This window comes from Phascolarctos cinereus, unplaced genomic scaffold (assembly GCF_003287225.1).
Source record: "Phascolarctos cinereus isolate Bilbo 61053 unplaced genomic scaffold, phaCin_HiC Scaffold_5;HRSCAF=322, whole genome shotgun sequence".
Taxonomy (NCBI): Eukaryota; Metazoa; Chordata; class Mammalia; order Diprotodontia; family Phascolarctidae; genus Phascolarctos; species Phascolarctos cinereus.
In genome coordinates this window covers 381,589,329-381,612,058 of record NW_027555958.1, presented here as the reverse complement: position 1 = coordinate 381,612,058, position 22,730 = coordinate 381,589,329, and the positions used below count along the sequence as shown (strand labels likewise).

The following is a 22,730-nucleotide window of genomic DNA, read 5'->3' as shown; positions in this document are numbered from 1 at the left end:
TAGCCCAGTCCCTAGCACAATGCCTTATTATTAAGTACCTAGTAGGTGCTTAATAAAGGCTTGTTGATTAACAAGCATTTTACAACTAATGTTGTGACGAGTAGTAGTTCATGCTAAAAGGTATGCTAAAGATTATCCAATTTACCCTTCTTATCTATCAACTGTGGAAGGCCAAGTTGAGGATTGAACCCAGATGCTCATTTCTAAAACACTTTTTAGGAAGTTAGTTTACTTTTTTTTTTTTTGCAGACAGGGAAACTGAGGCCAGGAAAGGTGAATTAACTCAATTTCAATTATAAAGAATAATGAAGCTGACATCACAACTCAGGAATTCTAGAGCCCTTTCTGCTTTGATGGTGGATTAAGTTCAGCCTCTGAAGATTTGTTTTCCCTTTCTAGCAAGGACCCCCATTATGTTTTCTTGTTGAATGGGCACTGAATTGCTTGTATTAGGAGCTTTTGAAAACGAGGAGGGAAGGATGTCCTGTTTTTTCTTCTCACCCCTGTGAAAGAAGCCGAGAAGGAGGGACCTTTAGAGGGAAGGCTCAGGGTGGGAGGGGAACTCTCTGAAACTAGAGAAAACTCAAACAAACCATGGCCAGCCGAGTCAGCATTCCTCACACACAGTTGGTCCTAATTAAGGAGACCGGCGTTAAGCAGGCTCAACTTTCGGCTCTTTATTCTTTGCTCAGGCCCCTGCCAGCTGACATGGCAAAGCTTTAACCCACACCTCAAAAACTCATGTCTGCCTCTGCTCCTCTTTGCAACCACCTTTTCTCCCCACCTCAAGTCCACATTAAGTTAAACTGATTCCCCTTATGTAACCCCTAATCCAGTTTCCTCCACTCTGCTCCTCAGAGCGCTATGCATGCTGCTCACAGGACTGAGCAATCGGGCCATCATGCCATCAGAGGAGCACCAATAGAACTGGATTTCATCACGGAAGAAGGGAATCTCTCTGGGGTTCATTTTGCAGCCACATCAATGCATCACTACCTCTTGGGAATAATCCCCTTCCCTTTGTTTGATTCCTGGATTTTCTTAGTCTCATTCTTCTGGCCCTGTTATTATATTCACCCAGGTAGTACAAATATTTCTGAAAGATTACTTCAAAGCCTGAAACTGGTGAATCTAGGCGGTGCTGGCTTCTGGGCCCATGTGTGAATGATGTGGATGCCAATGGCATTTGAATGAGAAAGAAGCCCATCAGTAAGAGGAACTGGCTGGATGTCAGCATCAAAGCATCAGGGGAAAGGGCGGTGGATAGAGCACCGGCCCTGGAGCCAGGAGGACCTGAGCTCAAATTCGGCCTCAATAACACTCACCAGCTGTGTGACTCTGGGCAAGTCACTTAACCCCAATTGCCTCACCCAAAAAAAAAATAAAATAAGAAACGAAGCATCAGGGGTGGCACTTAAAGGGACCTTGGAGATAATCTAACCCCATCCCCTCATTTTTTACAGATGAGGAAACCAAGTCCAGGAGATTTAAGTCACTTACCTAAAGTCACACACATAGTAATGATCAGAACAGCAATTCAAATCTATGCCTTCTGACTACTGTAAATCAGTGTTCTTGTCACTACTGGGATAATATTAAAGATGCCATACCCATATTTTTAATGGGGAGGGAAGGGGAGCTCTGAAGCTCTCCTGTGATTATCCTGGAGTATCTGTTATGAATGAATGAATGAATGAATGAATGAATGCAAATGCAATTGCAGTTTGGCAACTGACCCACTTCAAATGCTACATATTAATGTAAATGAAGAAACCTGAGGCTTCAGCCTGGTTGCATCATAAGTCTGCCTAGACCACAGAAAGTAGCCTGGGTATTTATGGGCCTATAGGTGTGCTTTCTCTGCTATCACCATGGAGTCCCAGTGCATAGAAGAGAAGAGAGTGAGATGAAGCCTGAATGTTGAAGATCACTCAGATTGCCAAGGAAGGTCAAATAGTATTCAAATTGGGGTCAGGTAGATAACAGCTTTCCCACCTCCTTTTCCTACCTGATTTCAAATTGAAGAGGCAACATTCATTTCTCTCCTCTTATTCCAGAGTATCATCCCACATGTTTGATGGGGGGTAACCTGCCCACTGCTCTTGGCTTCAACTCTTTTTTTATACTGACCAGGAATTCTGGTCAGACTTATATGAGAAGCAGCAATGACCAGCCATTAGTAGGAGATACTGGAGAAAGGACACATGAAGTGGGCAAGGACTGGACCAGATCCCCTAAAGTCCTGTGAATGAATGCTTTGGCCTCAGAAATAAGCAGAAAAATTGAAAGTACAAGAACACTTTAAGCATCACAAACACTGGATTTTCCCGGATCTCGCTTTTTCTGGGCCTGCCCTTAGAGAAAGAACTTCACAACCTTTAGCCCTAGTCCCTAAATCTTTCCCTGTCAAGGCTGAGAGTTACTATCTCAAATGTAGAAGTAGGCGCAGAAAGGACTGGCCTGCTTTTGAGTTCAAAGGTGACTTGTTTCTGTTTCCCAGGCAAGAGGAATTGAGGAGAACAGTAAGAATGCAAGGTGCCTGGTGTGACAGAACCGGTGAGCCTGAGAGCCCAGTTCTGGGCTTGGGGTCTGAAGCCTGTGACCCAGCTATCATATGCTATGCCCTCGGCATTTCTGGGACTCAGATTGGTGCCTTTGAGCAGCAGATGTGTCTTTAGTAAGTTGCTGACGCTGTTTAACCACATTTCTGAAAATGGTATGAAGAAGAGCCAGTTGCTGATATACCAAAAGGTGTCACATAAACTTTCTTTGAGTCCGTCTTGCCTCACAGAAAGAACTTGGGTCATCCTTCTGAGTCTACTTTTTGTTGCATGATCATTCCCCTGGATTAAGTCTTAGCAAACTAATCACCCCAAAATTTCAAATTGGCTTCTTCCTGACTTACCCTGCCCTCCCACCAAATCCCAGCTCCGTACAGTTCATCTCTCTTCCCAACTGCTGGCTTTGTTAACCAGATCAGGCCAGCTTGCTATGAGCTGGGCCAAACCACAGACATGTAATGAGGCAGACAGTTGACTCCCCATCCCCCCCCCCCTTGCTCTAGAGTGCGCTGAGGCCAACTGGGGGGTGGGGAGCAGAGGAGACTACTGGCTTTCCGAGCCATCGCTGACATTTATATAGTACTTCAAAGTTTTCAAAGCACTTTATTGATCTCCAAAATAATCTTGAGGTAAGCCCTGCAGGCATTATTCCCCTTTTTACAGATGAGAAAAAGGAAATTCAAAGAGGTTTACTCACCCAAGGTTACCCAGATAGTAAATGTCAGAAATGGGAGTCAAACCCAAATTTCTCTCACTCTTCCAATTCAGTATACTGCCCCATCTCCTTTATTTTTCACTTTATGCAATTACTTTATCCATCACTCCAAAGTTATACTGCTGTTATCTGTACCTGGCTTTGGGTCATTCTCAAAGGCCAAGGATCATGTCCTTCACTTCCCTCATTAAGTCCCTTATACTTTTCCCTATCACTTAGCCACTTAAGCATCCAGGTACCCTCTTTGAGAGCTTAAAGTAAAGTGGGTGGGTAATAATTCAATGAATGCACCCCTAATATGACCATGCTTAGTGCCATCAAAGGGAAGAGTCAGCTAGAGTTTAAATGCAAACCACAGCTTTTCCTGGCCAGGGACCAAATGTGACTACTGTAGCAGCTAATGAACTCCATTTTTTCAGAGCTGACGTTTCAGAGACCAAGAATTCCCCTTTCTGGGAACTGTCACCTAGTTTGTAGCTAAAACCCTTCCTTTGAACTCCCATGACATTTTATAATTCATAGATTACACATTCTACCTGGTATTACAAGTTGTTTGAGTATTTTTTCTTATTCCATCTCTAATATAAACGATAAACTCCTTGAGGGGCAAGGGCTAAGTGATATGTCTTTGATTTCCTGGTAGCACCTCAAAGAATTGATCAATTCATTGATCTCTCAAGTGCTTTACTACATGGTAAATAGGTGCTCAGTAAGTGTGTCCCTCCCCCATTGTAGACTTCAGGAAAGGCATGGGTAGGAGACAGCTGGGAATAAACAAAGTACCATAGATATGCCAGTACCAACTTGAATACCTCCCTCATCTTCTCTGGGTGGGGTTCATTCACTTCACCACTATTGTTTACTAAAAGAGCCACTGGATCAGCCAGTGGTCAGAGGCATAGACATGCTAGTTCCTAATGCTTATGTTACCAGTAGGAGAATGCTATATAAAGAAAATGGTTTTATTCTTCCATCCCTAGAGACTGATGGAGTTTCAGAGATATTCTGGGGATTTGGATGGAATAGGGCAGCCCCCAAGAGTGCATACAGTTTTGTCTCTATTGGGGCATTCTCAAGGGATTAGCTTAGTTTTGAGACCTTTTATAGGATTAATTCTGCTTTGGGATGGGTCAGATTCTAGAATCCCAGACAAAACTGGACCCCTGGGACTAACTCAATTCAGACCTGTCCAGCATTACAAGGTACAGTACTGAACCACCTGATCATTAAAGGCAGGTAGCAGAAACACCACTGGATTTTAATCCTTCCTGTGATACTTACTGCCTAGGTAAAATTAGGTAAATTACTTAACCTCTCAAGTAACCTCATCGGTAAAATGAAGGGTTTGAACGAGATGCCTTCTGAGGTCTTTTCCAGCTCTAAATTCATGACCCTATAATCGAGGGAAAGTAGTGCTGAAGTAAGGACATCTTGTCTCCCAGAATTAAAGGGCATACTGCCAGGTTTCCCTGGCACCACTGCCCTCCTGACGATCTCACCTGACCCATCACACATCAACCTCGGCAAGTTAGACAAGGCCAGAAGTCCAGGCATTGAGAGAAGACCTTTCTTGTCTTTGTCCCTATGTGGGTTAGATCTGCTCACTAGAACACAGATCCCATTGTCGATGTCGCCGTGGGGTCTGAGTAACCTTCCAAGTCTGTCTCTGATTCCTTTTCATGACCGTTTTGGGGATTCAGATCCCAGAGCTGTGTGTGTTCTGTCTGGACAGAGAGGCTCCTGTTGTCATGGAGACTGTCTCTGGTTTGATTGGCATAGATAGCTCCTCTCTTAGTAGGCTGGTAAAGAAGGGGGATACACGTATAACCAGTTTCTGAGAAGAGGAAATTTTGTGTCCTTGCCCATAGCCCCAGAAGGAGGGGAAAGGGAATCCGATAGAAAATCAGCAAAAAGAATACACTTTCTACAGCCTGACTTTCCAAAACATAGACATTAGATCCATCCCTGGCCTGGCATCTCCTTTAGGATCAGAGGAGAAAGCAAGGCTAGCAAGCAAGCCCAGTTCACACCTGATAAGCATCTCTTAAAGCAGATAACTTATGACACTTAGTTTATGAGTCCAACAGGGTGTGATCTCTTTGAGGGTAGCAGAGTAGTGACTTAATTCAATTCAACAACTGTTAGAGAAGCCATGAGGACTTTTTCAGGCCTTGCCCTTGCCCTCTGATTATTTAATCTGTATCCAGGCCCCTCTGCCTTGGCCGTTTTGGGGTGGCTTTCCCCAGGACGCAGGGAAGAAGTCTGTGAGGAGTGGCCAGTCCTAGCCAAGAGCCATGTTAATGTTGGTTCTTTTCCCAGTAGGAAGGAGTGTTCCTTGCCCCATGTGCTTTAGTGTTTTTTCAGCCCACAAACAGGGCAGTGTTTAACTGAGCTGGCCACCTCACAGTCTCTCTTTTCATCCTAAAGAGGAGACAGGGTACTCCAGAGTGCTTCTTCGAAGATGGATCAGAGCTGGGGAAGTGGGGAACAGGGCAGGAGAGAGGCCTTTGCTCTTCTCGGAATCTCAGTACAAGAAGGGTTGGAACAGCTCAAGAACTTTAAAGAGCCTTTCAGTTAATCCAAGGGCACCTGAAGAAGTGGGAGAAGGGAGAGGAGGGGATGGGACTGGATGGGATGGGTCCAGCAGGGATTAGTGTGTTGGAAGCTCCCACTCCCAGCACAGAGGATCAAGGATTATTTAAGGATTCAGGCTGCTACTCATCCTCAAAGGATAGACAAGTAGCTATATGCTAGCCTACCATCATTAATAAATGTAGGTCAGTCAGAGATGAGCTGAATGATGTTACAGCAGAGTTTAGAGATGTTACAGAGGAACTTGGCTAACATCTATCAAGGATGGCAATGATCGAGTACTATTGGGAGACATTACCTGACCAGGTAATTCAAAGGAGAGATGTCTACACACATGTACCATCCTACCTGTATAAAGACTTTTTATCAGATTCCTCCTCAGTTTCCCCTTGCTCCGAAAAAATAATCCCCATTTTCCTTATTCTTTATTGTATTATTAGTTGTAGGTCCAGTTTTTATGCCTTTCTATGCTTCTAATGATTTTTATTGTTCTCCCTGAACTGCCTAGAAACAGGACTTGCCTTGGTTTCATAAACAGTTGTAGACACACTAAGATCTCTCTAGACTTCTTGGCTCTGCTTCACATACTGGTGAACCGAATCTCATCTTGTCAGTACTAAGCCCTCCTGTCTCCCAGATAAAGTGGGTGACAAAGCAGAAAGCTCCCTAAGTCCTGCTCAAAGTGAGCAGACAATTTTTTCTTAAGTAGCAAAGTCTGTCTTCTGTTCTCTCCCTGGGATACCTGGCCTCCTTCGGTTGACTTTATTCATGCTGGTGCCATTAAGCTTGCTTCCTTCTTCTCTCTTACATCAGGGCCTAGTGGGTGCTCAGGAAATACTGGTTGACCAGTTATTCATCTTCTGAAAGCTACTTGCCCCCGTCTCTTTCCATTGGCCTTAGGTAGTTTTAAGCTGTAGTTAAAGAGAAAGGCATTCACAGAACCTGGTGATAAGGAAGATTAGTAGAAAAGGAAAGTTTATTACTGTGGCCAAAGCAATAGAATGCTGTGATGTTATAACAGCCTTGACAAGGCCCCCTTTGTTACCCTATTACTTATAATAATAATAGAGGTGAGGACTAGACCTGTGATTTCACTAATATGTAGAGAACTCCCAAATGAGGAAATTCCCTCTTTCAGTGCAGATCACCATCATCTCTGCAACTTATGATCATCGTGAGTTGCCTGGAGGACTGAGAAGTTAACAAATTTGCCCAGGGTCACACACTTTGTGTGCACCTGAGGTGGAATTTGGACCAAGGTCTTCTTGGCTCCAAGAATGGCCCTCCAATAATAATTAGCAGTTACAAAGCGCTTTACAAATGTCTTATTTTTATCCTCACAAAACAAAATGGGGAAGTTGAATCCCCATTATACGGCTGAGGAAACTGAGGCAAATAGAGGTTAAGTGACTTGCCCGAGGTTATACTGCTAATAAGTGTCTGAGATCAGATTTGAGCTCAGTTCTTCCTGACTCTGGGCCTAGTGTTCTGTCTACTACCTTTCTACATGCACTATGCCATGTTGAATCTCATTAATAATAATAATAATAGGCATTTATATAGCACTTCAAGGTTTGCAAAGCACTTCCGCACATATTATGTCAGTTGATTGTCATAACAGCTATATAAGGTAGATGCTATTATTATCCCCATTTTGCAGATGAGGAAACTGAAACTGAGAGTAGTTAAATGATAGAACTAATAAGTGTCTGAGGCAGGTTGCAAACCCTAGGACTATTTAACCTCTCTGGGCCTCAGTTTCTTCATCTGTGAAATGAAGGTATTGGACTACTTGATGTCTAAGTTTCCTGCCAACTCTCACTTTTATGATTATATTGGCTACCTGTTTTTTGCCTAGTGTTATGCTAAGGACCATAATTAGCCACTGGGACAAATAGAATCCCTCTCCAACCGATTGGGGAAGTTGTAGTTTCAACAGGCCATTATTATTGCTTTGATTTTTTTGTGACTTTCACATGCTGCTGGTGTGGTGTGGTGGACAGAGTGCTCACTTTAGTCAAAGGACATGGGTTCAAACCTGGCACTATTAAAATGATCTTCCTAAAACTGAAGCCTGATCATGTAACTCCCCACTTCCTCTGTCAGTCAACTCCTGTGGTTCCTATCACCTCCAGGAGCAAAAATATAATCCTCTCTTTGGCTTTCAAAGTCCTTCAAAACCCGGCCCTTTCCTACCTTTCCAGGCTTTTTACACCTTACTCCCTTCTATGTACGCCACTAATCCAGTAACACTTCTTTGCTCATCCTCCAGTTCAACCCTCCTCTATCTCTCAGTTCTGGGTGTTTTCTCCAGGTGCCGCCCATGCCAGGAACTCTTCCTCCTCATCTCTGCCTTAGGTTTCCTGGCTTCCTTCAAGTTTCTGCTGAAGTCCCAGTTTCTGCAAGAAAGAAGCCTTTCCCAATCATTTAGCTTCGAGCCTCCCTTGGAGACTATTCTCAATTTCTCCTTTATGTATCTTGTTTGTACATAGTTGTTTTCATGTTGTTTCCTATGAGCTCCTTGAAAGCAGGGACTGTTTGGTTTTTTGTTGTTTGGTGGTTTGTTTGGTTTTTTTGCCTTTCTTTGTTTCCTTTTTTAAAATTTTAATTTAAATTTTTTTTGTTACATTTTAAGTTCCAAACTGTCTCCCTCCCTCCCCACCCTGAAGTAGAGAAGGCCACAATTTGACAGAGAAAGAGAAAGAGAGAGAGAGAGATGGATGGATGGATGGATGGATGGATGGATGGATGGATGGATGGATGGATATAAAACCATACTAAGCATACTTCTATTTATCAATTCTTTCTCTGGAGATAGAGGTGGATAACATCTTCCCTCATAGGTCCTTTGTGGTTGATTTGAGTATTTGTAATGCTCAGAATAACTTAGTCATTCACAGCTACTCCTTGAACAATATTTTTATTATTGTATATAAAGTTCTCTTGGTTCTGCTCATTTCACTCTTCATTATTTCATGCAAGTCTTTCCATGTTTTTCTAAAGTCATCTTGCCTGTCATTTCTTACAGTACAGTAGTATCTCATCACAATCATACACTGTAACTTGTTCAGCCATTCCCCATTGATGGGCATCCCTTCAATTTCCAGTTCTTTGCCATCACAAAGAGAGCTGCTATACCTTTCTTTGTTTCTCCAGCCCTTAACACAGTGCCTGGCATATAGTGGGTGCTTAATAAATGCTAGTTGACTGACTTATTCATTGTGCAACCTTAGACAAGCCACTTAACCCCTCTATGCCTCAGATTCCTCATCTTTTACAGAATGAAAGAGTTGGACTAGAAGCTCCTGGGGTCTCTTCCAGCTCCAAATCTATGATCCTACAATCTACTAGGAGTGTCCCCCATTCCCCCCAAAAAATATTGACACATAGTTTTCATTTTTAAATGAAATTGAATCAAAAAATTCACACACCTGGAGATAATTGGAAACCTGAGATGTCACAAAGACTGGGTTCCCAGACCTTAACTTTTTTTTTTTAAAAAAAGCAATACAGGGGCAGCTAGGTGGTACAGTGGATAGAGCACCAGCCCTGGAGTCAGGAGGGCCTGAGTTCAAATGTGACCTCAGACATTTGACACTTATTAGCTGTGTGACCCTGGGCAAGTCACTTAATCCCATTGCCTAGCCAAAAAGAAAAAGAAAAATAAAAAGCAATACAATTAGTTGAGATATGGCCTCAGACACTTAACTAGCTGTGTGACCCTGGGCAAGTCACTTCACCTCTGTTGTCACTCTGCCTCAGTTTCCCAGAAAGGCTGATACAACACTTCCTTCAGCTCACTGATTAAGCATCCTCCCCTTATAGTCTATGCAGAATATTGGCCATCACATGTCCAGGTTTCAGGTCTTACCATGGGCTTTCTTGGCACCCTCTGGAAAGAATTCTTCTATTATTTTTAATAAAAAGGACAATAGCTAGCAGGTGTATAGTGCTTTGTGGTTTGCAAAGCATTTTACAAATATCGCCTCATTTGATCCTCACAAAACCTGTGGGCTAGGTGCTATTATATGAGGAAACTGAGGCTGAGAGAGATTAAGTGATTTGCTGGTAAGTGTCTGAAGCAGGATTCAAACTGAGACCTTCCTGACTCCAACATTTTATCTCCTATACCACCTGTCTACTTCTGAGATGATAATGAGGGCTCAAGAGAGCCTAGTACTGAGGTCCTTCCTACAGTCTAATAAGGCATTTGCATACTCTTCTTGTCTAATACATTTTGCTACTGCTCCTAAGGACCTTGCTCTGAGAGCAAAACTATATCAGTGTATTTAATTAGATTGATCCATTCTCTCCCTCCCACTTCCATTATGTCCCCAAGAGATTTCCCAGAGTCCCCTCAGGCACCTCACTAACCTACACAGTCAGTGACCTGTAAGGGAATGTTAACCCTAATACCACTATGGAGTTGACTCAGGACCCTACTCCCTACCCCCTCGTTCCTAAGGGAACCACGTGGTACCCATCCACCCCCACGGGCCCTGGGCAAGGAGAACATAGATGCTTCTCCAGCCCCTCCCCCCTCCTCCCCAGGCACCCACCCTTTTATCCCTGATCTTCCCTTCTCTACCGATCCCAAGAAAGGAACTGATTGATAGGCCTGGAGATTAACTTTCCACACGGTTGGCCATGTTTAACCCTGTGTTTCCTGGGATAATCCAGGAGGCAGAACACTAGCCTTCCTCAGCACCTCTCCTACGCAGAAGCGTGCTAGATGCCGATGCAGTAGCTAGTTGGGTGAGGGGATCCACAGGCCAGGGGTGGATTAGACCTCATCTGAGCTATACCTGAGCAACTAAAGAAAAGAGAAGCATGAGCGATGTAGTGATAATAGGGACCCAGAAAGACAGTGGAGATGGATTTGTCACTGAGGATCACCACATCCCTCAGACTCTACCCAGTTTGAACCTGGAATTCAAAGAGCAGAGAGAATTCCTGCTTTTAAACATTCTCCTCTGGACAGATCTGTCAGGAGTCTTCTAGGGGTTTTTACTGGTGGGAAAATCTATAAGTGACCCCAGCTTGGCTTTTAAATGATAACCAAACACTTCCTGCCTAGTTATTTCTTGAGCATTCTAAAAGATTCCTCTGAGAACATTTCTAATTTCCAAAACTTCCCCAATGAATACTACCTTGGTTCTGGCCCTACTAGCTTGGGAGAAGGGTAGATCTGGGCCAGGAAAGTCCATATTCTCCCCTGGCAAACAAGGCTCTCCAGCCCCAGCCCCAGCCCCAGGCTACCACGAAGGCAAAGCAAAGCAGGAGTTCTCTGGAATTTGTGCTCTTGAGATTTCCACAGTCCCTCTCTAAAAGCTAGTTCTAGCTTCTTCCCTACGCTGAGGCCTTAATTTCTAATAATTAGATTCAGATGGAAGACCCAGCATCCTAGGCACTCTTTGTCTTTGGCCTGAGAGGACGTTATATATTTCATTTGTGTTTGATGGCCAAGGATCAGCTCTTGCCCTGGGAGACATAATGGGATCATTGAGCCAGTCTTGCCTCCTCCCCAGGTCCCCTCAATCTCCTTATTCTGTAAAATGGGGACAGTAATATCCTGGCTGGGGGTAAGGATAAGATTTAATTTTTGGTATGAGCTCAGAAGAAAAGTCAATCATAGCACTCTTAAAATTATATTTCATGTGACAAAGTATAAATAGCAATGAATTAAGCACTCCATTCCTCATGCCTTCTTTTGCACTCTCTCTCTCTCTCTCTCTCTCTCTCTCTCTCTCTCTCTCTCTCTCTCTCTCTCTCTCTCCTCTCTCTCTTTCTCACTCTCTCTCTCTCTCTCAAAGTGTTTGGATAAGTCACTACAGAGCATCCAAGCCAAATGTCCAAACCACCCACTCTCCTATTCCCAGCAACTGAGTTAAAATGAGACCAGCTGAAATCTGGGCCAAGCACTCCAATGACTTGCATTTCTGATTATTATTCCATGATATGAAACTCAAAATAAATCAAAAAAGGAAAATTTGCCAGACACTAGCTAATTCACAAAAACACATTTTCAACCTCCTTAGTCCTTGTACTCACGCAAGCTGAGATAGGCCAGTGTTTCTGCCCCCATGCTTAAAGACCCAAAGATGAACCTTAACAGAAGGAATCTCTCTCTCTCTCTCTCTCTCTCTCTCTCTCTCTCTCTCTCTCTCTCTCTCTCTCTCTCACCCCTCTCTTCTCTCTTTTCTCTATTCTCTTTCTCTCTCCTCTTCTCTCTTTTCTGTCCTCCCTGTTCCTCTCCTCCTTTCTGTCCTCGTATCTCTCTTCTTTCTCCCTCCTCTCTCTTCTCTCCTTTTTTCTGTCTTCTTTCTCTTACTCTCTCCTCCCTCTTCTCTTCTCTTGTCTTCTCTCTTTTCTCTGTCTCTTCTCTTCCCTTCCCTCCCCTCTTTTCTTCTTCTTCTTCCTCTCTTTCTCTCTCTCCCTATATATATGTATATATATATGTATGTGTGTGTATATATATACATACACACATATGTGAATAAATAGATAATAGATACATACATACATAGCGGAGCCTTATTGAAGTTTTGTGTTTAGCTTTAAATCCCATACCATTGAATGGGAGCACCATGTGGAACAGTGAAAAGAGCGCTGACCTAGAAAGTCCTAAGATGGAGACAGCACTAGATTCTAGGTTCTAGGTTCTAGTTCCAGTTCTGCTGCCACATTATCCCAGTCATGCCTAATGTTTTCTAAAATGGCAGGTGGAAGTCTGTTTGGATCATGTGATCACTCAGAGACTTCTCCAGCTCTAACATCCTAATGTTTTTGAGTCAAGTCTAAGAACAAGAGAGGGTGGCTGAAATGAAAGGCTTAAAAAAGTGGGAAAAGGTTAGAGACCTAGAACAAACTAACAGCTTAGAAATGAGAGAATACTGGGAGATTTTCAAGAAACCCTCCTTCAGCTTTCCTGAGGACAGAACAAGAGAAAAATGGTATAAATAGAAGAGAGAACTCTTTAGATTAGACAGGAGGTAGAACTTTCTGACATTTGACATGGTAAGCCCAGAAATGAATCTCCCCCCCAAAAAAAAGACAATCATTTTAAAAATAGAATTGTTGGAATCTTGATCTCATCATTTGGATCTCTTCTAGGTTAGACTATTACAGTAGCTCCCTAATTGGCTTCCCAGCCTCCAGTGTCTCCCCTCTATACTCTTCCAATCAGCTGTCAGAGTGATATTCCTAAGCACAGATTTGACCGTGCCACTCCTCATCCCTGCTCTAGAACCTTCGGTAGCACCCTGTTTCTTCTAGGACATTAAAAAAAAATTTTTTTTAATTTTTTTTTCTTCTAGGACATTTAAATGTTCAATATTTAAAGCCCTTCAAAATCTGACTCAATCCTACTTTCTCAGACTTAGGTTGCCTATCATTCCCCTTAGCATATTCTGTGTCCTAAGCCAACCTCTATTACCTGCTATTTCTTATACATGACATTTCCTCTCCTACCTCCGCGCCTTTGCATTATTCCCAGAATGCTCTCTGCCCTCGCTCATACCTTTGGGAGTTCCTGGTGTCTTTCAGGGCTCTTGTGGGAGGTCCTTCCTGATTCCCCCCAGTTGTTGGTGCTTCTCCCTTTTTCTGACATTACTTTTGTACACATTTTTTATTGACTTATTGTGTACACATTGTTTCCCCCTGAGTAGAATATAAGCTCCTTTAGGGGGCTCTGTCTCATTTTTTGGTTTCATTCCTCCAGTGCCTGGCATGTAATAGACACTTAATGTTGAATTGAATTGGCTCCAAGTTTCATGGTCTTAACACTGTACATGGAGATAAAACGAGATTACTAGTACATGAAGCAAGGTCTCTTATGGATCCACACACACATAAGATATATAACAGCAGCCTCTCTTTGACAGCCTGTGCCTGTTATTCCAAGCAATTGGCCAAGAAGTTAAATGACTCTGTACATACTCAGCCTCTACCTCTGTTTGGCCTTCATGTGCCCCCAGCAGTTAACTTCTCAGCCATACCATGAGTCATCTGATTCATTTAACCTTGAATGACAGCAGAGCATAGGGACTGTCTGGAGATATAAAGTGAACCATGCAAGGGACTGCTTAGTATGACTAAATACTGAGAACAGGGCAGAGGGGAGAGGCAAGGAAGCAATGAGGGGAAATAGGTCAGAAGGGAGCCTGGTGGAAAGTCCAGTTTCAACCATTTGCTGTTGAAAAGCATAACAAGGAGCAAAGACATGCCTGGAGAATAGAGGGAAGGGAAGTCTGGCTGGGGAGAGGAAGAAGAAAGATGAAGATAAATGGGAGGAAAAAAAGATAAATGGGGGAAACTGTGAACAGAGAGAATTTGCATGATTTATATGAAACTTGAGTATAGCATCTAATAACTCCAAAAATGCATCTTTAAAAAAATGATGTACCTTTCTATTTTGGAGATAGATTATTTTGTCACCCCTATGCCACTCCCCTCCTTACCCCCAGAAAGTTAGAAGTTAGCTCAATTTGTAGAGGAGAGATAAGGAGATTAAGCTCTAAGACTTCAATGTTTTCTGTTGTTAACAATCTGAATATATGGTCTTTCTGCCTAGGATTGGAAGAAGTCTAGCCCTATAAATATGAAAAAGCAATATACTTTATTAGCTGTGTGACCTTATACAAGGGAACCTCTCAGCATCAGTTTTCTTGTCTCTAAAATAGAGCTAATATCTTCTCTACCTACTTCACAGGTTTGTTGCAATTAACAATATTGGTAAAATCTTAGAGAACTGTACTAACATGAGTTATTCTTAATAGTGATCGGGCTGATTAAAAATCTAAATGGGAGGAGGTAGTAGAGAGAATAAGCATTTATTAAGCACCTGCTATGTGCCAGGCATTTGCTTTACAAAATATTGTCTCATTGGATCCTCACAACAACCCTGCGAGGTGGGTGTTATTATGATCTCCAACGGAGGTAGGCAGAGGTTGACTTAAAAGAAGGGCAGTTGAAAGGAGAACTTAATCTGGAGTAAGAAGATTTAATCTTGGAACCAATTGCTGAAAACCGGGAGATAAAGAAAGGAAAAAACACATGAAGGAGAGACTAATTATCTGCTAATCTGGTCCTTAAGCTCTGAACTTCTTGCTTTGACGCAGTGTTTATTGAATTTTTCTTTCCTATTATGTGGGCCTGGCCTTAGATGAATAAAAAGTTCTTCAACCAATAGATAGATAATTTATTAAGTGCTTAAAATGTACTAGGCAATGTGTTAAAATAAATGCCAGAAAGCATGACTTTTCCTGCCCTCAAGAAGCATATATTCTAATGGGAGAAGACCACACATAAAAATGGAGCTGGAAGGGGTGGGGAAGTGGGAAAGATGGAGGGAGCAGGCAGAAATGTTCAGGAAGTGACTGGGAAGCCTGGTTCCAGGCAAGTTCTGGGGAAATCTCTCCTATCCAATCCCAGAATCCCCAGGGCAGAGTATAAAGTTTTGTTTTGTTTTGGGGAGGGTGGGGAAGTTGATCTGGGGATGATAAAGCGAAGACAGCAGGAAATGACTGTGATATCCAGAACGGCCTTAGTATCTGAAGTCACTAATTTGAGCCATTAGATTGAGGGGCTTCCCCAGCACCCAGGAAGGGTCAGCACAAGGCAGCAGCGGACTTCGGTTTGGGGGAACACTAATGCCCTGTTAAATAACGTCTTAGAAATCCTCTGGCAATTGTACCAGTTGGCGGTCAGTTGTAGCAACCCGGGGCCAGGTGTAGACTCTTGGCTGCGCTCTGAGATTGGACCTTTTACAGGAGAACCCTGAATTATAAACACATTAAAGCTTTACTCTCAGTCATTGGCAGTGTTAAGCCTCACCCTGTAGCCCTCTCCTTCCCAGTGGTACTTTACAGTAAATCTTTCTTCTAAGGACAAGCCATTCCTCCAGAGGGTCTGAAAAATGTCCCCAGGCCTGGCTTCTGTCTTAACCCCCTGGCCTTTCTCTTTTTGTTCTATAGCTGGGATGAAAGCAGCAGTATCAGCAGTGGGCTCAGCGATGCCTCGGACAACCTCAGCTCTGAAGAATTCAATGCCAGCTCTTCACTCAACTCCCTCCCCACCACCCCTACTGCTTCTCGAAGGAACTCAACCGTAGTGGTAAGTGAGTCTGAAAAATGCCAGCGCAGAGTGACTCTAACCCACAGTCCAGGAGGAGCTGAGACCAAGCAGGCAGTGCCACCTTCCCAACCCAGGCCTTCCATGGACCTACACATCCTGACCCATTTCCTTGTGCCCTGAACCACATTCCTCAACGAGTCAAGGAGACCAAATCCACCGAATCCTGAACCATCCCATGTGGCTAGAGTTAAAAGTCCCTCCAGCTTTTAGGAGTTCCATGAGTTATGGGGTGATAGACACAAGGAGTCAGGACCAGAATGGGGAAAGAGGCAGCCAAAACCTCTGTTTATTTAACCATTGTGTTCTACAAGTATCTCAAACACATCCACAAGAGAACTCACCAGATTTCTGCCCAAACCCACCCCTTTTCTGAGCAGTTCCCTTCTACTTTCAAGGAGCCACCATCTTCCCAGTTACCCAGGTTTGAAACCTCCATGTCCTCCATAACTCTTCCTTCCCCCTCACTCTACACATCCAGTTAGTTGTAAAATCTTGTTGTTTCTCTCTCCATAGTATCTCCTGTACTCATTCGCTTCTCTCCTGTCACACAGCCATCACCCTAGTTCAGGTGCTTATCACCTCTCCCCTGGATGCAGTGGCCTCTTAATTAGTCTCCCTTCCTCACATCTCTCCCCATTCCAAACCATCCTCTATGCCCCTGCCAAAGTCACTTTCCTAAAGCATAGTTTTGTTTTGTTTTGTTTTGTTTTTTGGTAAGGCCATTGGGGTTAAGTGACTTGCCCAGGGTAACACAGCTAGTAAGTGTTATGTATCTGAGGCTGGATTTGTAGGTCCATGGAAGGCTGGATTTGAACTCGTGTCCTCCTGACTCCAGGGCCATTGGTCTATCCACTATGCCACCTGGCTGCCCTAAAGCATAACTTTTAACATGTCATCCCTCTACTATGGGTTCCCTGATACCTCCAGAGTCAAAGTCTTTCGTAACCTGACCCTGTCCTACCTTGCCAGTATTCTTACACATCACTCCCCTCCTCTCACTCTACAATCCAGCTTTACTGACCTCCTGGCTGTTCCTCACACACAGCATTCCATCTCTTCCCTCTGGCCTTTGCCCTGGCTCTCCCACATGCCTGGAATGCCCTCTCTCCCTACCTCTGCTTTTTAAAATCCTTGGTTTCCATCAGGACTCAAATCAAATGACACCTTCTGCAAGAGACCTTTCCCAGCCCCACCCTATCATGCCCCAGGGCTAGTGCCTTCTCTATGCTTACCTTCCATGAATTCTGCATGGCTCTTGTATGTACATGGATGTATGTGTATATGTGTGTCTATACACGGGGTATTCCAGATACAGACACAGATAGATATTGGACTTTTGGAAAAGCAAAAATAGTCTTTGCCATAAATGAACTTGTAGTCTAATGGAGGAGACAACATATACACACACACACACACACACATATGTATGTACATAAGTATATATATGATAAATACACATATGTGCACACACATATAGATGTAAATATATAGATCTATAGATATATTAATAGATAGATAATGTTCCAAAAGGCTTGGCACAATTTTAAGCTCTTAAAGCTTAAAATTTTTAAGCTCTTTACTTTTTGGGGACACCCTATATATATATATACATAGATATTTCCACACCTATATACTTATGTATATAGCAGGCATATATTGCCTCTCCCATTAGATCATAAGTTGCTTTAGGGCTTTTCCTTTGTATTCTTAATTCTTAGTATAGTAACTGACAAATATGAAATCCTTAACAAATGTCTGTCGATTGATTACAATCATCCCTTCAGCTCTAAATCTGGCAAGTAGTCCAGGCAAGGCCTCACTCTCTCCACCTCCCTTCCCCACCTTAGTTACGCACAGACTCAGAAAAGCGCTCGCTGGTGGAGAGTGGGCTAAGCTGGTTCAGTGAGTCAGAGGAAAAGGGCCCGAAGAAACTGGAATACGACAGTGGCAGCCTTAAGATGGAGCCAGGGACCTCCAAGTGGAGGCGAGAACGGCCAGAGAGCTGCGATGAGACTTCCAAGGGTGGAGAGCTAAAGAAGCCCATCAGCCTGGGGCCCCCAGGGTCCCTGAAGAAGGGCAAGACCCCCCCAGTGGCCGTCACTTCACCCATCACCCACACAGCCCAGAGTGCCCTCAAAGTAGCAGGTAAACCTGTGCAATGTGTGTGAGCAATTTTCAATGAGGGTGGGTAGGGAGGGAGGAAGGGAGAGAATTTGAAACCCAAAGTTTTAAAAACGAATGTTAAAAATTGTTTTTACGTGCAACTGGGAAAAAAAAGATATACAGGCAATGGGGTATAGAAATCTATCCTGCCCTACAGGAAATAGAATGGGAAGGGGATAAGAAGTGGGGGGTGGGGAAGTGATAGAAGGAAGGGCAGATTAGGGGAAGGAGTATTCAGAATGCACACTGTCTTGGGGGTGGGGGGAGGGATGAGAAAATTTGGAACTCAAAATCTTGTGGAAGTGAATGTTGAAAACTAAAAATAAATAAATTAAGAAAAAATGAAGTTAAAAAAAAAGATGAAGAATGTGTGTGGGCAAAATAGGGCTATTCCAGCTCAGAATCTTCTTCACCTTTGCTCCTGGCACCAACCCCTGGGATGCTTCCATAAGCTTCCCAGTGGTTCCTTTGGGAATCCCTTTCTCTTCTTAGACTCTGGGACAAATGGCCAGATAATCCCAGTGATGTTGACATACAAGGAGAGGGTTATCCCCAAGGTATTTTATTCCTATCCTAGAGCGAACTTCCAAGGCATAAATCAAACAGCTGAATCAAGACAGTTTTGTTGTTTGTAAACATTCCCAGCCAGCCCCATGTATATCTTTTAGCCTTTATCAATATCTTCCTCAGGTCTATTGTTGCCAATTGTTTTCTTCATGGGCAAGACTCTCCTCATTGTTATTACCATTATCATTATTATTATTATTATTATTTTGCTTTCCCAGAATTCTTGTTGGATTTAGTCTCTTCTTGGCCCTCTTGTGTGGAAACCCATCCATCCTAGCTACTAGAGATGCTCATGCTATGAAAGCAGGGTAGCTAGACCCTTGAAGTCTGTCCAGAGCAATCCCCTAGGTGCTCTTAAGAGATTTCTTGAACTTTTCTCCTTTGGCTGAGTCGTCCTTAGCATATATGGTGCCTGTTCAAATTTGACTGGCTTCCCCAAATTCTGGGTCTGTAGCAATTTGACCAGAGTCCCTTAGACCTGCACAAAGGAATAGCAAGGAGCTCAAAGAAAGGTGTGAGTCTCATCCCTGGACCTGACTTCCTCCCCACTCTCTCACAGGCAAGCCTGAAGGGAAGGCCTCAGACAAAGGTAAACTCTCAGTGAAGAACACAGGGCTGCAGCGCTCCTCCTCAGATGCTGGCCGGGACCGCCTGGCGGATGCTAAGAAGCCCCCCTCAGGCATTGCCCGACCCTCCACCTCAGGCTCCTTTGGCTACAAGAAGCCTCCCCCAGCCACAGGCACGGCCACTGTCATGCAGGCAGGTGGCTCGGCCACCCTAAGTAAGATCCAGAAGTCATCAGGCATCCCAGTCAAGCCGGGGAATGGGCGTAAGACCAGCCTGGATGCTTCCAACAGCACCGAGCCCGGATTCATGGCGCCCGGGGCCCGCGCCAACATCCAATATCGCAGTCTGCCCCGGCCAGCCAAGTCCAGCTCCATGAGTGTGACAGGCAGGGGCGGACCCCGTCCTGTGAGCAGCAGCATTGATCCTAGTCTCCTCAGCACCAAACAAGGAGGCCTCTCAACTTCAAGGCTGAAGGAGCCTTCGAAGGTTGCTGGGGGTCGGACTACCCCAGCCCCAGTCAACCAGACAGACCGGGAAAAGGAGAAAGCCAAGGCCAAGGCAGTGGCCTTGGACCCAGACAACGTTTCCTTGAAGAGCATTGGCTCACCAGAGAGCACCCCTAAGAATCAAGGGAGCCACCCACCAGCCACCAAGATTGCGGAGTTGCCCCCAACCCCACTCAGGTACCAGCATTCCTCTGCACTCCTCCCCTCCCCTCCTCTTCTCTTCTGTCCTCATAGCCCTGGAATGGTAACCGATCACATTGACATAGCAGTACTTAAAGGTTTTTACAAAGCACTTTTCTCACAACAACTCTATGAGAATTAGCTCAAGTATTATTATATTTATTTTTAAATCATTAGATTATTTTAAAATAGATTTTTATTAATCTTTTTTTCATCACCTTGATTTTCCCCTCTATCTCTACCCCACTCTCTCCCAGGGGACCATCCTTTTACAACAAAGAAATTGTTTTGTTTGTTTTAAAAGAAAAAAAAAAGAGAGGGGTAGCTAGGTGGTGCAGTGGATAGAGCACCAGCCCTGAAGTCAGCAGTACCTGAGTTCAAATCCAGCCTCAGACCAAATACTTGACACTTACTAGCTGTGTGACCCTGGGCAAGTCACTTAACCCCAACTGCCTAAAAACAGAAACAAACAAGCAAAAAAAAAAGAAAAAAGAAAAAGAGGAAGGGGGGAAAATCATTAAAAACCAATCAACAGATTAAAAAAAAAACAAACAGCTAATGTTAAATTCAATACTCCATACCCATGGACCCCAGCCTCTGAAAAGGAACAGGGGGAATTGTCTTCTCATCACTCATCTTTGGGACCAAACTTGGTTTTTTTATAATTTAGTGCAAATATTATTAACCCCATTTACAGATGAGAAAGTAAAGGGGTGGAGAAATTAAATGATTTGTCCAGGGTTGGAGCAAGGAATCAAACCCGGTTCTCCTGATGCTAAGTCCAGCATTTTCTTAGCTGTAGCATGCTGGTCCCCATAATACATTACTTATGCTATATTAATTAATGTGCAGGGCTCTTTATAAAAGGGTTTATTTCTTCCTCTGTGCATGTACTCTTTTTCCTTTGACTATCAGGGTCTACGTCTCCTCCTTCCAGTGTTTCCCAATCGCACTCAGTACTAGGCTGCCCACAGGAAAGGGATCCTTAGTAAATGATGTTTTCTTGACTTGATTTCCCTCAGGGCCGCATCCAAGAGCTTTGTCAAGCCTCCCTCTTTGGCCAACTTGGACAAGGTCAATTCCAACAGTCTGGACCTACCATCCTCCAGTGAAGTCCACGCCCCCAAGATCCCAGATCTGCATCCCACAGGCTCAGCAGCGGGTGGTCCCCTTCCCACTTGCTTCACTCCCAGCCCAGCACCCATCCTCAATATTAACTCAGCCAGCTTCTCTCAGGGCCTGGAGCTTATGAGCGGCTTCAGTGTCCCTAAGGAACCCCGCATGTACCCCAAGCTCTCTGGCTTGCACAGGAGTATGGAGTCGCTCCAGATGCCAATGAGCCTGCCCAGTGCCTTCCCCAGCAGTACCCCTGCCCCCACCACGCCTGTACCCCCTGCTGCACCCCCAGAGGAAGAGGCAGGGGAGCTGACCTGGAGTGGGAGCCCAAGAGCTGGGCAGTTGGAAAGGTAAGAAAATGGCGAGTGGAGCTGTCTGCCTGGCCCTAGCCCCTTGCTCTTACCTGCCAAATTAATGTAGCTGACTGATCCTTCTCACCATCACCATCCCCCTCCTACCCCTTACCCCCACTCCCTTTATTATCCTAGTTTCCAAAGAAGTTCTTAACCTAAGCTTTGCTTCCTAATCCTTGTAAAGTGTTTAGCTTTTCCAGGAGTAAAAAGACCCTCCTGGGAAATTATCCATGACACTCTCTAGGGCCTTTTCTTCTCTCTTTTTGTTTATGGAAATAAAGTAGTTCATTGTTCTATCAGATCTGGGTGCTCTGTAAGCCTCCAGGGCTTTGCCGAATTACCTCCAGTGAATCCCTCAGTCACTTAGTCACAAATGCTGTCTTCTGAGTTAACACACGTAGCACTTTGCATCCTTTCCAGTCACATATTATCCATGCACATCTTCTTCTTGCTCTTAGACGGCAACACCTGATGTTTGGATCTCCCTTAGCATCTAGCCTAGTGTTATGCACACAGTAGGTGCTAAATGAATGTTTGTTGCATGAAATGGAACTGATTTGAACATATATGACATTCTCCTCTTTCATTCCTACAGTAATCAGCGAGATCGAAACACACTTCCCAAGAAGGGGCTCAGGTAATCCTGGACACACTTTTCTCTCTTCTTCCCCTACAGCCTCTTTGCCTTCATTCCTAACATTTCCTTCCATTCACCCACCTCCACTTGCTAGTTTAGTGACCCATTGCCTGGCCTACATGATTTATGAGTCAACCCTATATGAATTATTCTTTCCTGGTAAGAGGAAAAACAACATGTTTCTGCAGGAGAAACAGTGATTTGCACATAGTGGGTGACTAATAAATGTTGATTAAGTTGAATTGAGACAATAAACACACCCCTTTCACCTATGCCATCTGATTTTATTCTGGGATAATTGCATCTCCTTCTCCCCAAACCACAGGATAACATTCAAATATCTGGTATAATTCAGATGGCCTCAAAAGGGCATCTTACTTGGCCAAATCCATGGTAGACCTTTTGGTGAGCCAGTGGTTATGGCCAGAGAGTTATCTAGTCTGAGGTGGCATGGTATGAGGGGAAAATACTGAACCTAGAAATGAGAAACATGAACCTCGGTTTCCTCTTCCACAAAATGAAAATAATAACACTTTTACTAACTAAACTTATAGGTTGTTTTGAGGAAAGGGCTTTGTAAACAAGGGAGGAAGGAAGGAAGGAAGGAAGGAAGGAAGGAAGGAAGGAAGGAAGGAAGGA

At 44.0% G+C, this 22,730-nt stretch overlaps 1 protein-coding gene across 6 annotated transcripts in view; it reads left to right on the top strand.

Moving 5' to 3' along the window:
• NAV1 (neuron navigator 1) overlaps nt 1–22,730 on the top strand; it is a 352,950-nt gene that overhangs the window by 295,579 nt on the left and 34,641 nt on the right. For all 6 annotated transcript variants that reach the window (XM_078156430.1, XM_078156429.1, XM_078156428.1 and 3 more), the window contains 5 exons: nt 15,843–15,981; nt 17,850–18,147; nt 19,292–19,982; nt 21,008–21,451; nt 22,050–22,091. In XM_078156430.1, the coding sequence (XP_078012556.1) occupies nt 15,843–15,981; nt 17,850–18,147; nt 19,292–19,982; nt 21,008–21,451; nt 22,050–22,091 (1,614 nt within the window). The remainder of the gene's footprint in view (nt 1–15,842; nt 15,982–17,849; nt 18,148–19,291; nt 19,983–21,007; nt 21,452–22,049; nt 22,092–22,730) is intronic.